Genomic DNA, 14,002 nt, shown 5'->3' with positions numbered 1-14,002 from the left:
CAAACTCATTCTATGAAGCAAACATCATCCTGATACCAAAACCAGGTAAAGATATAACCAAAAAAGAAAACTACAGGCCGATATCCTTGATGACTATAGATGCAAAAATCCTCACTAAAATACTAGCAAACAGAATACAGCAACACATACGAAAAATTATTCATCACGATCAAGTGGGATTCATCCCAGGGATGCAAGGTTGGTTCAGCATACGCAAATCAATAAATGTGATACACCATATTAATAAACTCAAACACAAGGACCATATGATCATATCTATAGATGCTGAAAAAGCATTTGATAAAGTTCAGCACTCATTCATGACAAAGACCCTCTATAAGTTAGGTATAGAGGGAAAGTATCTCAACATAATTAAAGCCATATATGACAAACCCACTGCCAATATCATCCTGAATGGGGAAAAGCTGAAAGCTTTTCCTTTAAGAACAGGCACTAGACAAGGATGCCCACTCTCACCACTCCTATTCAACATAGTGTTGGAAGTACTAGCCAGAGCAATCAGAGAAGAGAAGGAAATAAAGGGCATTCAGATTGGAAAAGATGAAGTCAAACTGTCCCTGTGTGCAGATGACATGATCCTATATATCGAACAGCCTAAAACCTCTACAAAAAAACTGTTGGAATTGATAAATGATTTCAGCACAGTAGCAGGATACAAAATCAACACACAAAAATCAGTAGCATTTCTTTTCTCCAATAGTGAACATGCAGAACGAGAAATCAAGAAAGCCTGCCCATTTACAATAGCCACCAAAAAAATAAAATACTTAGGAATTGAGTTAACCAAGGAGGTGAAAAATCTCTATAATGAGAACTACAAACCACTGCTGAGAGAAATTAGAGAGGATACAAGAAGATGGAAAGATATTCCATGCTCTTGGATTGGAAGAATCAACATAGTGAAAATGTCCATACTACCCAAAGTGATATACAAATTCAATGCAATCCCCATCAAAATTCCAAAGACATTTTTCTCAGAAATGGAAAAAACTATTCAGACATTTATATGGAACAATAAAAGACCACGAATAGCCAAAGCAATGCTCAGCAAAAAAAATAAAGCTGGAGGCATAACACTACCTGACTTTAAGCTATACTACAAAGCTATAATAACCAAAACAGTATGGTACTGGCATAAAAACAGACACACTGACCAATGGAATAGAATAGAGAATCCAGAAATCAACCCACACACTTACTGCCATCTGATCTTTGACAAAGGCACCAAGCCTATTCACTGGGGAAGGGACTGCCTCTTCAGCAAGTGGTGTTGGGATAACTGGATATCGATATGCAGGAGAATGAAACTAGATCCATACCTCTCACCGTATACTAAAATCAACTCAAAATGGATTAAGGATTTAAATATACACCCTGAGACAATAAAACTTCTTAAAGAAAACATAGGGGAAACACTTCAGGAAATAGGACTGGGCACAGACTTCATGAATACGACCCCAAAAGCACGGGCAACCAAAGGAAAAATAAACAAATGGGATTATATCAAACTAAAAAGCTTCTGCACAGCAAAAGAAACAATTAAAAGAGTTAAAAGACAACCAACAGAGTGGGAGAAAATATTTGCAAAATATACATCTGACAAAGGATTAATATCCAGAATATATAAGGAACTCAAACAACTTTACAAGAAGAAAACAAGCAACCCAATTAAAAAATGGGCAAAAGAGCTAAGTAGGCATCTCTCTAAGGAAGATATCCAAATGGCCAACAGACATATGAAAAAATGCTCAACATCACTCAGCATCCGGGAAATGCAAATCAAAACCACATTGAGATACCATCTAACCCCAGTTAGGATGGCTAAAATCCAAAAGACTATGAACGATAAATGCTGGCGAGGCTGCGGAGAAAAAGGAACTCTCATACATTGTTGGTGGGACTGCAAAATGGTGCAGCCTCTATGGAAAATGGTATGGAGGTTCCTTAAACAATTGCAAATAGATCTACCATACGACCCAGCCATCCCACTGTTGGGAATATACCCAGAGGAATGGAAATCATCAAGTCGAAGGTATACCTGTTCCCCAATGTTCATCGCAGCACTCTTTACAATAGCCAAGAGTTGGAACCAGCCCAAATGCCCATCATCAGACGAGTGGATACGGAAAATGTGGTACATCTACACAATGGAATACTACTCAGCTATAAAAACGAATGAAATACTGCCATTTGCAACAACATGGATGGACCTTGAGAGAATTATATTAAGTGAAACAAGTCAGGCACAGAAAGAGAAATACCACATGTTCTCACTTATTGGAGGGAGCTAAACATTAATATATAAATTCACACACACACATACACACACACACACACAAATCGGGGGGGGGAGGGAAGAAGATATAACAACCACAATTATTTGAAGTTGATACAACAAGCAAACAGAAAGGACATTGTTGGGGAGGAGGGGGGGAGGGAGAAGGGAGGGAGGTTTTGGTGATGGGGAGCATTAATCAGCTACAATGTATATCGACAAAATAAAATTAAAAAAAAAAAAATAGAAATTCTTCTGAGTAAAAATTAGATTAAAAATAAGATTTTCATGTGAGATGCTTATACACCGGGTTTATTGTTTAGATAAATATTTGTACTCTGTTTATATTTCTTATCATCTGATTTGTTCTTTAGTCTGTTGAACTTGTATTTTTATTACATATTTATCATGACACTGTACCTGTGCATGTTTTTCATAGTATCTTGGCGCTGATATGGAAGAATTTCATGGCAGGACTTTGCATGATGATGACAGCTGTCAGGTGATTCCAGTTCTGCCACAGGTGATGATGATCCTGATTCCCGGGCAGACGTTACCCCTTCAGCTTTTTCGCCCTCAAGAAGTCAGTATGGTGCGGAATTTAATTCAGAAAGATAGAACCTTTGCAGTTCTTGCATACAGGTAAAATATTAGAGTAAGTTTGCTTAACACATCCTTTCTTGTGTGTAGTTGAAGCAAAGGTCAGTGGTAGAGCCAGAGCAGAGTATTTTGCATGTACAGGAGAGGCTGGGTAGGAATGAATTTTGAGCAAAAGTTTGAAAGTGTAAGTTGGAGTACTTTTGTTGTTTTCAGACATTTACCTTCACTCACAGTTTAACTTTTTGGTGTTTGAAAAATGTTTTAATCCTTAATATTTAATGAGAAACAGTTCTAGAATCTTAGTTAAAGAGAAAAGGAATTTTACATTTTAATGTAAAGGATTACTTTTCTCAAAGAGTGATTTGTTCTTTCTCTCTCAAGATTGATAACTTATACCATTATAAACCAGTGGTAAGTTGAAACTGGAATTCAAGTGTCCCATGGAAGATGGAGGAAGTCTTCAGTGGAGGCAGGAAATAAATACCGGAAGTTCCTGCCCCAGTACACTGCTGCTAATAAGCAGCAGAGACGAGGGTCTAACAAAATGAAACAATGTTTGGCTTGGGAAATGAGAGTTTAAAACCCTCTCAGTCCTAGATCGTTTTCAGTGACTAGAAATTGGTTCTTTCCCTAAAGTCTTCTAATTGTACTTCCTGAAGATTCCTTGTATATCTGCTGTGTGATTTTAAAATAAATAGAATTATACTGGCTTTCCAGTGAGGGTTGATTGCTATAAGTAGTTTTCCCGTATGTATTGCTTTTGCCAACTTTGCATATTTAAATGTCAAATGTTTAAAACTTTCCTTTTAAAATTTACCTTGGAAGTAATATACAGGAAAGGGAAGCGCAGTTTGGAACAACAGCAGAGATATATGCCTATCGAGAGGAACAGGATTTTGGAATTGAGATAGTGAAAGTGAAAGCAATTGGAAGACAAAGGTTCAAAGTCCTTGAGCTAAGAACCCAGTCAGATGGGTAAGAAATATTGTACATTTTAAAGCTTTGAAAACATCTTATAATGAAATGGTTGTCTTATATATTTTTTTCTATTCTACTGACCCTTCATATTTTCTAACTTAATTAGTTGTTCTCTTTCCCTTCAAAGGTGTATGGCCCAGTGGTTTCCAACCTTGCTGTGCATGAGAATCACCTGTGAAGTTTTTTTTAAAACTATAGAAGCTTGAGTTCCAACCTCATCTCCCATCCCCAGAGAGTGACTTAGCTTGGGGTGAGGCTGCAGCATCCTTTTTAAATGATTTCCAGGTGATTCTAATGTCCCTCCAGGTTTGAGAATAGTAATGTAAACCCAAAGGGAAGTGTCATTTGGGGCATGGCTACTGTGGGACTGAAGACCTCTCTTCAGAGCACAAAAGGGTGGGGAGGCCAGAGGCTTGTGTGCTCTTATGTGCTCACTGGGACAGCTGTGGTGTTTGCAGCATTCCTGTGATGTTTGGAAGCCACACTGGTTACACTTGCTCCATCTGAGCTGTACAAACCATTTGCATTTAGTGCCAATCTCCAGTGCGAATTTTATATCACCCAGAAATGCTATTTACATAATAAATGATCAATAAATACTTGTCTCTGCTCCTTGTAAAGCTTAGAAATTCCCTAATTACAATTTCTTAGCAGATATTTATTTTGGCAGCTCTCCTTGTTAGGGTTTTTCACAAGTTCAAAGAATACTACTACGTTAAAAAAAAAGTTCAGTGTACCCTACTTTATCCTCTTAACAAAAACAAAACAAAACAAAGCATTTGTCCTGATCATTGGATGTTATCTCTTAAGAAACTGGTTCTGGGCCGAGCCCGTGGCGCACTCGGTAGAGTGCTGCGCTGGGAGCGCGGCAACGCTCCCGCCGCGGGTTCGGATCCTATATAAGAACGACCGGTGCACTCACTGGCTGAGTGCCGGTCACGGAAAAACGACAAAAAAAAAAAAAAAAAAAAAGAAACTGGTTCTCAACTCTGGCATATACGAGAATCACCTGTGAAGTACAGATTCTTGGCTTCCACTCAGTCCTAGTGAATTGGTCTCTGATCTATACAAGAGTTGAAAATCTCATTAGACCTGTCTTGCATAGGTAATATCTTCTGAACATATGGAAGTTCGGTTCTTTTTTTTTTTTTTTAAAGCTTTGAAAAAGAATGTAAGCTGCATGAGAGCAGGAACTTTTCATGTGTTTTGTTCACATACTGGACATTCATAAGTATTGTTGAATTATGAAAATATAGACGGGTCAGAGGCAGACCTTTGTGGCTAGAGAGAACACAGAGGAATGTGGGATGGGGTTGCTGGGGCTCTTGTGGGGTTTGGTTCTCTCCTGGTACTTCCCCAGAACATACATTGTGCAAACTCTCATAGCCCTTACCATTCTACTGTCCTCATAGGATTGTATGCCTGTCTCTCTCAGTAGATGAACTGCCTGTGAGAACAGTAACTGATACTTATTTATGCTTTATATTTAGGACCATAAACGTTACATTAATAAATGAAAGGATGATCTCCTGAGGGCACTGTGTTGTGATAATTAACAAACTGGTTCTTACTGAGGATTTTGCTAACAGTTCATTTTTAAAGTACTTCCTATCTTCACACTTACACAGTTTTGATTGTGAATACTATTTTCCAGAAACCATAAAGGAAAATTGACTTGGGGAAAAGTGTATCTCTGAGACTGTCATGACATCAGTTACTTTGGATTGTGGCAAAACTCTTTTGGGCACAAGATGGCAGTAGATCATTAACTGAAAACAGGTCAAGGAAAATACCTATGACTCTAGTAAAGATTAACATTAAACTGATAGGGCTGAACAAGACTTGGAAAGGGCACATTCTCTCTAGTGTTCCATAGACCTGCTAGTAAGGCCTCTCTGTGTGTCTGCTATAATTTAAAAGGCCTCTGTGGAGTGAGATTTCTCTGGTTCCACTGCTCCTCCGGTCCCATAATCACCTTCACTAGAAATGGTGAAATGAAAGAAATGATGGAAATAATCTAGGGAAGTCTCCTCTTTTTGCAAATGAGAAAGCCAAGTACTATAAAGGTTAAGTATCTTGACTAAAGTTATATAGCTAGTAAGTGACAGAGCTGGTGGGTTTGGATCCCCTGACTCTAACAAATTAGTGCTCTTTCCACTATGCCAAAATTTCTCCATATCACATTTGAAACTCAAGCCAGTTTCCTTTTCTCCAGTAAAGTATATCACATTCATGTGTCTTTTACCTAAATGATGCTCTATATATTAAAAAGTATACTGCTACCTTCTCACCTTTTGTAAGTTAAAAGTCTTTATTTCTTTGTCATCTTCTGAACACATGGAAAAATATATATATATATTTTTTTAAATAAGTAATAGAAGGATATCAGTGAATCACTGTAGGACTCTTCAGAAATAGATCTGATTCTTAGCATTTAGAGAGGAGGAAGGTGGGCCGGCCCCGTGGCTCACTCCGGAGAGTGTGGTGCAGATAACACCAAGGCCACGGGTTCAGATCCTATATAGGGATGGCCGGTATGCTCACTGGCTGAGCGTGGTGTAGAGAGGAGGAAGGATTAGTAATATCCTTTTGAAATTACAAGAGAAGACCTCTTACCTGTCATAATTGAGACCAGTAATTGTCAGTCAAAAAAATTAATTAAAGCTGGGAATACAACAAGTTATACATATATACCTTAAACATTTAAACTTAAAATGTATAAGTGTACATTCATTCATTTTTCATTTCATGGAGAGACAAGGTCCTTGAAGTGGGTCTCCAGATTGGAGATGGCCATAGACTTTCTTGTGCTTTCGTTGTGCATCATCTATTTACAGTTTATAAAGAGAGATTCTAAAGATAGTCACAAGGCAATATGAGTGCAGAATCCTTCTAGATTTGTGCAACTTTTTCCTACTATTAGATTGTCTAAACCTACTTTGAAAGCAGTTTTTTACGTCCTCAACATAATGTTCATAGAAGCATTTTTATTTTTTACTCTTATTTCACTGGTTTTTATAACATTTAAAAATTAAGTCACTACAATCACAAAAGAACTGCCATAAACAAGTTGGGAGGAAACAAGATTAGCTTGTGTTAAAAACAACTCAGCTGCTGGGAGAAGAGCCATCCCTGTGCAACCACAGCAGGCGCTGGGCTGTTCAAGAGGGTGGCGGAGAGCTTGCTGCATTCTGCAGGGCACTTCGGGCAGTTTGTACTGTAGACTGATGGTAAAATGATCTGTAAGCCAGTGCTCGTTAACATTAATGTTTTCATAACAAAATGAAATCTTATGTATTGGTTGGGTGAAGCCTAATTCTTAATTCAGTTACTGATAACCTTAAAGAAGAATCTGATCTCTAAAAATTTTATAGTACAGTATCTACTTTTACCTTAAAAATATAATTAAGTTGTTTGTATTTGTGCATCAGGTGAAGAAAATTGAGATTTTGTTTTTAATGAGCTCTAATACAAGAGCATTTGACCGTAGTTTGAACATAGTAAAATTTTAACATTTTCCAAAGTCGTGTAGACATAAATCTTCTGAGTATTTTAATGAGCTTGCAGAAAGGAAATTAAGTTAGTCTAACATTATCATTAAATTAAACCTAGATATTTTCAGAGACACTTAACTATTTTCATTTAATTCATAAGTAGAAATGTCAGAATTTCATTCATAACTTTGAATGGGTCAAGACAGTGGTTATTATGAAGGACCACATTTGAAGTCTGTAACATAATAATGAAGCAGAGACTCTTTAATATATTTGCAATCTGACAGTATTTTATTTCAGCATTTAAATGTAGTTACATACTCTGCATTTCAAAAACTATAGGAGATGTAATGTCTCATAGGAGAATAGCTCATAGGGACAACCTTCTTGTTGCATTCGTTTGTGATAAGAAGTTTGCAATTATGATATTCTCAAGTAGCATTTTGGAAATAATGATTTATCATGAGAGTTTAAATAATTTTTAAGTAAAAAAGATAATATAATGCATATTTTGATCTTTGCCTATTCAAGTTAAATTTTTGAGAATGAGAAAAGGAATGCACATAAAAATAAAGGCTAAATGTAATTCTCTAGTCTTATTTTAACTCATCCATGTAAATGGGTTCTTGATTTTCTCTTCCTTTATCCATCTACTCAGGTTGTATGATTTATGAGAAAGGATAGGTGTAAGAGTTAAGCAACATAGGGAGTGGGGGAATGGGAAGGTTGGGGTATCTAAGAATGCCTAAGAAATTTATTTAGAAGTGTCAAGATAAGCAATAGCTAATTGTATGTGTATTTTTTAAAACTTTGTTTCATTTATAGACTGTGTATTTATCTGAAATGCAAAGATACCCCTTTCCATTCCACAGAGAGATTAAAAGTCCATACTTTAGGTTATCTTTGGTTTTAACTTCTGTATGATTTATGAAATAAAGTTATTTTCTGAAAATGTGTTGTATCTTATCATCAGCATTTGATGAATATGTTTTAAAAACTTGGAAAATCTTAGTATTTAATATTATCCTTGATGTTTGGAAACTTAGAGTTTAAGATAGTTTTCTTAAAGATGAACACCGTGTTTGGTTCTTTTTATTTTAGAATCCAGCAGGCTAAAGTGCAAATTCTTCCTGAATGTGTGTTGCCTTCAACCATGTCTGCAGTTCAGTTAGAATCCCTCAATAAGTGCCAGATATTTCCTTCAAAACCTGTCTCATGGGAAGACCGGTATTCATGTAAGTGGTGGCAGAAATACCAGAAGGTAAGAAACTTATTTTTTATGTATTTTTAAAACGTGAAGACAGATTGCCTTTTTTTCTGTTTTAAGAAAGACACACAAACAGCTGTCATGACTCGTTCCCCAGAGACTTCATGTGGCAGTAGTCCAGCTGCATTTGATCATAGCTGGAGCTTCTAAAAATTTCACAGGCACCTATTTAGGTAAAAGCAGTTTGCAAAAGTAGTAAAACATCACACAGCTGTAAGATGTTCTTGCTATTATGCTTAATAGTTATGTAGTAATTAGTAGCTTATGATTTTAATTCCACAGGAATCTCTTATTAAACTGATCCTATAAGCTATTTGGTTCTTAAGTCATAAACGTACATTACCTTAAAGAAGACAGAGGATTTCTTTTAGCACAGAGTAGTAAAAGAGAAGTAGAGTTTGTTTTCCTTCTTCCAGACTTCTGAGAGAAAAGCTTTTTTGCTGTTGTTTTGTGAAATGCTATTTACATCACAAAATTTGACTTTGAGACTAGGTGCTCTTTAAAAGTATTGCTTGTTTGGGAATTAATTCTTGATGTATATTCTTTTGACTAAATTATTCTCTCAGGGAAAGAAAATTGATGAAGCCTCTTTCTACTCATTTGTGAGAAGTATACAGTAATTTTAAGTATGAAAGTTAATATTTATGATTTCTGTCTCAAGGAAAAGAGTACTAATTTCAAAATTCAGAATAAGTTGACTTTTTTGACGTTTATCTTTTAAAAATATAGGAAGACAATTTTCATTGTAAAAAAATCCTGTATTAGTCATCTCTTACTTTTTGTCATGTAGAATAGTGAGGGTTTTAAACTTTGAAGTAAATTAGTATAGGATCCTATTGTGATGTAAATTAGTATAGATTATTCGTGAAGGGGTCTCCTACACTAGTCAGTGTACCACCATTTTTAATGTTCTTGCGGGAAAATTGCTTCAGTTTTCAAAGAGAACTTTGAGCAGGATGGATGCTTGATGGGCATCAGGCTTCTAACTGGGTATCTGTAGACTTCTTGGTCTTGTTATTATGCATTTCAGTTGACCAATCTGTTACATGGTACAATGTGTTTTAATAAGTGTCTCTAAGAAGCTTCTAATAAGAAAGGCATAATGAAACTGTTTAAGGACTCCCAAACCTTGAAACTAATATTTTAAAGTTTAACAGTACTGATACTGACTTAAGTTCCACGCAACTTTTCTATAGCTGTGCGGTATTTCCTTTTCCAAACCTGATAAACTTTTTTTTTTTTGATGATACAGATACTTTAAGTATACTTTCGCCCTTGCTTCTTTATTAGCATATTCATTATTACAAATCATACTTATTCTTTGTGCCCCTTATCCAGTCTCTACCCATCCCTTTCCCCTTCTCCCCTCCCCTCTACCCTCTAATAACCATAGATTTGTTCTCTCCTTCTAGTAGATTAACAGTTTCTCTGTTGATTTGTTCCCTACATGATCTGTCCAGTACTGAGAGAGGTGTGTTCAGGTCCCCCACTATTATTGTATAGCAGATGCTTCTTCTATTACTCTGGAATGTGCTTTGTGGAGAGAAAGGACCTCTTTTTTTTTTGGTCTCCACTGGTGACTGTCCTTCTGTCAGTGCCAGTCCAGTGTCTGGCATGCCAGCTGCACAGTGGCTGTGACTATCCCTGTAGCAACTAGCCGCTTTTGCAGCAGCCGTGGCACTTGTGGGGGCTATGGTTGGCTATCTGCATGGAAATGGTGTTTTTGGTGTGCTCCTTACCTGGTTACAGCTGGGTTCGGGCTTCCCTGGCTCCATGCTCCAGGACGCTGGTAGGGCCCTGGGGCGGTGGTGACAGTGTGCCTGTTTGCAGCTAGGTTCCCCTTGTTTCTTTTACAATAGAACAGAGGGAAATTTTGCCCCCATAGTCTTTTAAGCATAAGTGTTGAAGTGTGTCAAAGATAGCTCTATCAGCACATGGGCTCCAAGGAGTGGTGTTATAGAGTATATTAAGTCATTTAGTGCCTAGTAGTGCATTTGGCACTGGTTTGTTACTGAAATACTATGTGGCAAGGTAGATGCATCAAGATGCTACCTGCATATCTTAGTTTTTATATAATTGTGTATTTCAATCACTGGATTTTTTTTTTCCAAAAGGTATTAAGTATTTTGACTGAGATACTAGTTCTTCCACGCCAAGATAGGTTGTTAAGAATTCTTAACCCTTTAAAAGTCCTACATTAACTCTTCTTTGCAAAGTTCTAAACATAGGGTGAAGCAGTTGTAGGTTAATTCCTGATATAAGTACTCTGTTCAACTACTTCTGCATCCTGCAGCAGGATCTTGCAGTCTTAAACCTGAACTGCGATTAAGCAAGTAAGACTACTTTTAAATTTAATTGCTGTATAAATTACTGATTAAATTCATTCTATTCTGTGGTTAAAGCACCTCAGTTTGTTCAGATTGAATTCAGAATTTGCCCATTACAATTGGGTTGTCACTGGCTCAACAAGAGCAAGGAAAGACAGACCTGCAAAGGCCAAGGAAGCACACATAAAAGTACTTCAAAAAGTTCATGTAAAAATAGAATCCAAAGAATGCGAGTCTTTCTGTGAACTTTTTGAAGTACCCTCGTATTTGTTTGAGACCAGATCCTCTAACCTTTCCCTGTTCTCTTATTTCTTCAGTCATTCTGGACTCTCAAACATTAGCCCTTAGTTATTTTCATATTTAGAGTTGCCAGGGGCTAAACAGAAGGCGCTAAGGAATGAAAGAGGCGGAAAATGTTTTAGGAGATATAAATGCCTTCATCCTATGTATTTTTCAGATTGTTTAAAGGGTTCCCTTGTTTAAACTTTCAGTAGTTTCTTAGGTTCTGAAATATGAGATCTAGATCATTAAGCCAAGAAAAACTGCTAGCTGATCTGTTTTGGACTCCAAGTTATCTCCAAGAGTTTACTGCTCTACTTTAGAGAGACCACTTCTGTATGCATCAGAAAGTGGAATCTAGCACAGGGAAAGAGCACGGCAGGTACTATTGGTGAGAACTCTATGCAGTAGTACCATCTCAGTGGTTTGGCATACTGCACCTTTAGGTGGATTACCATAGGCTTACCATAGGTTGGATTATGTAACAGTGCTTATCTTAAGACAGATCCAGTGCTCAACTCACTCCTCTCTTCATAGAATTTACTCATATCTGACTTGCACATCCCACTCAGTCTGAAGCAGTGCATAATGTGCTCTGTCTCCATGTCTGACTCCTCCCCCTGCTCCTCCTCCTCCTTCTATTGTTGAATTTTTAAAAAATGCTTCTGTGTTCTAAATTATAGCCAAAAATGACCCCTCCCCACCCCCATGCAAAGGAATGCCCCATGTTTTCTTTTTACTCCACTGTGATTTCATTACTTTTACATGTAAAGCTTTGATCCATGTGTAGTTCATCCTGGCTGTACTTTTTTTCCAGATAGCTCCCCCCCATTGTCCCATTACCATTTGTGGAAAAGTCCCTATTTTCCCCACTGATTTGAGATGGCACTTTTATCATAGACCAAATTCATGTTTTTTATCTAACTTTTTTTTGCTCAGTTGGTCTGTCAGTCTGTCTGTGTACCATCACCATACTGTTGTAACTGCTGACAGGTTATAATTTGTGTAAATAAAGATATGGCTAGTAATTCCCTCACTGCTCTTCTTTTATTAAGCTTTTCATGACTCCTATTAAGTTTCCCATATGAACTTCAGAATCTGTTTCACCTTGTTACTTCTACAACAGTAGAAGTAAAAGCAATAACATCTGTTGCTTATTTATATATTAAAGAAAAAAAAATTCTTGAAATCTTAGCCTTGTGTAGTCAGGTGCTTCCTCAGTCTGACTGGTGATTTCCCTGGCTTTCATCTTCTGTATTGTGTATATGTCATTAGCTTATAAGCCTCAGGAATAGGAAAGAGCTTATCATTCCATTCCAGTTCTTATTGCCATGTAGGATTTGGTAAATGAAAGAAGGAAACAAAAACTGGTAACTTTTGAATTATTTGGATAAATTATTTTTATCATTCATATTGCTGATTGTAATAGGATTTAATACAATAAATGACCACCTGTAGTCACTATGTAAAGGAAGCCAGTGGTGATGATTTACTGTGTATATTTACCTTTTCACATTACTCTTCCAATTTCATTGCACTTCAAAGACCCATTAAAATAGAGTTTAACGTTTTTTGAACATTCTTCATTGTTGGGAGGTAAAGCCGAAGCCATAGTTGTAAGGCTTAAAAATGAAAGTATGTGATGGATTACCTGCACGTAACAGATTCATTTTAAGGGCCTTTTATGCCTGCTTTCAGTAGTAAATCCTGTTCCCAGTGAAAACTACTTCACTGGAAAATCAGTCATTGGTTACTTTTAAGTGTCTAAACTTTTTGGCTAGTATTAAAATTTTCTTGAGGTCTAACCCTTTTATGAAGTAAGTCATGGGTTGATATTCTTGAACAGTGCCCATAAATTGCTAGAACTTATCACTATTACCCAGATATAAGATAAGAGCCCCTCCTTGTTGTGCCTGAAAGCTGAGACTCTTAAATTTGAGGATACTGGAGTGGCTTAAATTTTTGCAGATGCTCTATAAAAGCTAGCTAATCTTTTCTGGCATACTCCTCTTCAGTTTGTATAACTGACTATATAAAGCACATCACAGATACTAAGGGTGTATTAAGGATATTTAATTGATTTGTGAATAGAACTTTTAGAATCTGTCAGGATAATACAGATAAAGAATGTTCAAGGTCTTCTCACTCCAAAAAGAAGAGAACTGAGACACATGAGACTGTAGCTTGTTCACAGGTGGTGACAGGGCGAAGGGTAATAACATGACCCTGACGCAGTGCTTTATTCTTATTATAGTAGCACCCCACATTCTGTTCTTTATAATTGGAATTTATTTATATATGAATAAATTATTTTGGCTTCTCCTTATCTTGATGTGGGTGCCAAATAAAATTACACTTCTGTGCTATATTTTGTATGCTTTTTGTAGTACAAAAGTAATCATATCTAATGTGAAGAGTATATTTTAATGACCGGAATTCAGAGCATGCCAGTCAGTCAAACTGAAACTTTGTTGGGTCTTTGTCATTTTGTAATTCTAAGACTATATAAATTTAGAAAGTAAGCTTCTCCCACTAAACTGTAAGCTCCACAGCGCAATGATTTTAATCTTTCGTTGTTTTATTCACTGTCATATCCCAAATGCATAAAAATAATGCCTGAAACATGTCAAGCACTCAAAATATTTGTCGAAAGAATGATGGTTAGAGTCAGACTCCCTGTATGCAAATCCTAGCTACTGCCCAGTTACTACAGTGTGACCTTGGGCAGGTTATACCATATCCTTCTGTGCCTCTATTTCCT

The 14,002-nt window shown here is 36.7% G+C and overlaps 1 protein-coding gene across 2 annotated transcripts in view; it reads left to right on the top strand.

The window, feature by feature from the left end:
- CRBN (cereblon) overlaps positions 1-14,002 on the top strand; it is a 32,014-nt gene that overhangs the window by 9,275 nt on the left and 8,737 nt on the right. For both annotated transcript variants that reach the window (XM_063113879.1, XM_063113880.1), the window contains exons 3-5: positions 2,736-2,938; positions 3,722-3,871; positions 8,470-8,629. In XM_063113879.1, the coding sequence (XP_062969949.1) occupies positions 2,736-2,938; positions 3,722-3,871; positions 8,470-8,629 (513 nt within the window). The remainder of the gene's footprint in view (positions 1-2,735; positions 2,939-3,721; positions 3,872-8,469; positions 8,630-14,002) is intronic.

This window comes from Cynocephalus volans, chromosome 11, assembly GCF_027409185.1.
Source record: "Cynocephalus volans isolate mCynVol1 chromosome 11, mCynVol1.pri, whole genome shotgun sequence".
Classification (NCBI taxonomy): Eukaryota; Metazoa; Chordata; class Mammalia; order Dermoptera; family Cynocephalidae; genus Cynocephalus; species Cynocephalus volans.
This window is presented reverse-complemented; position numbering and strand designations above follow the sequence as displayed.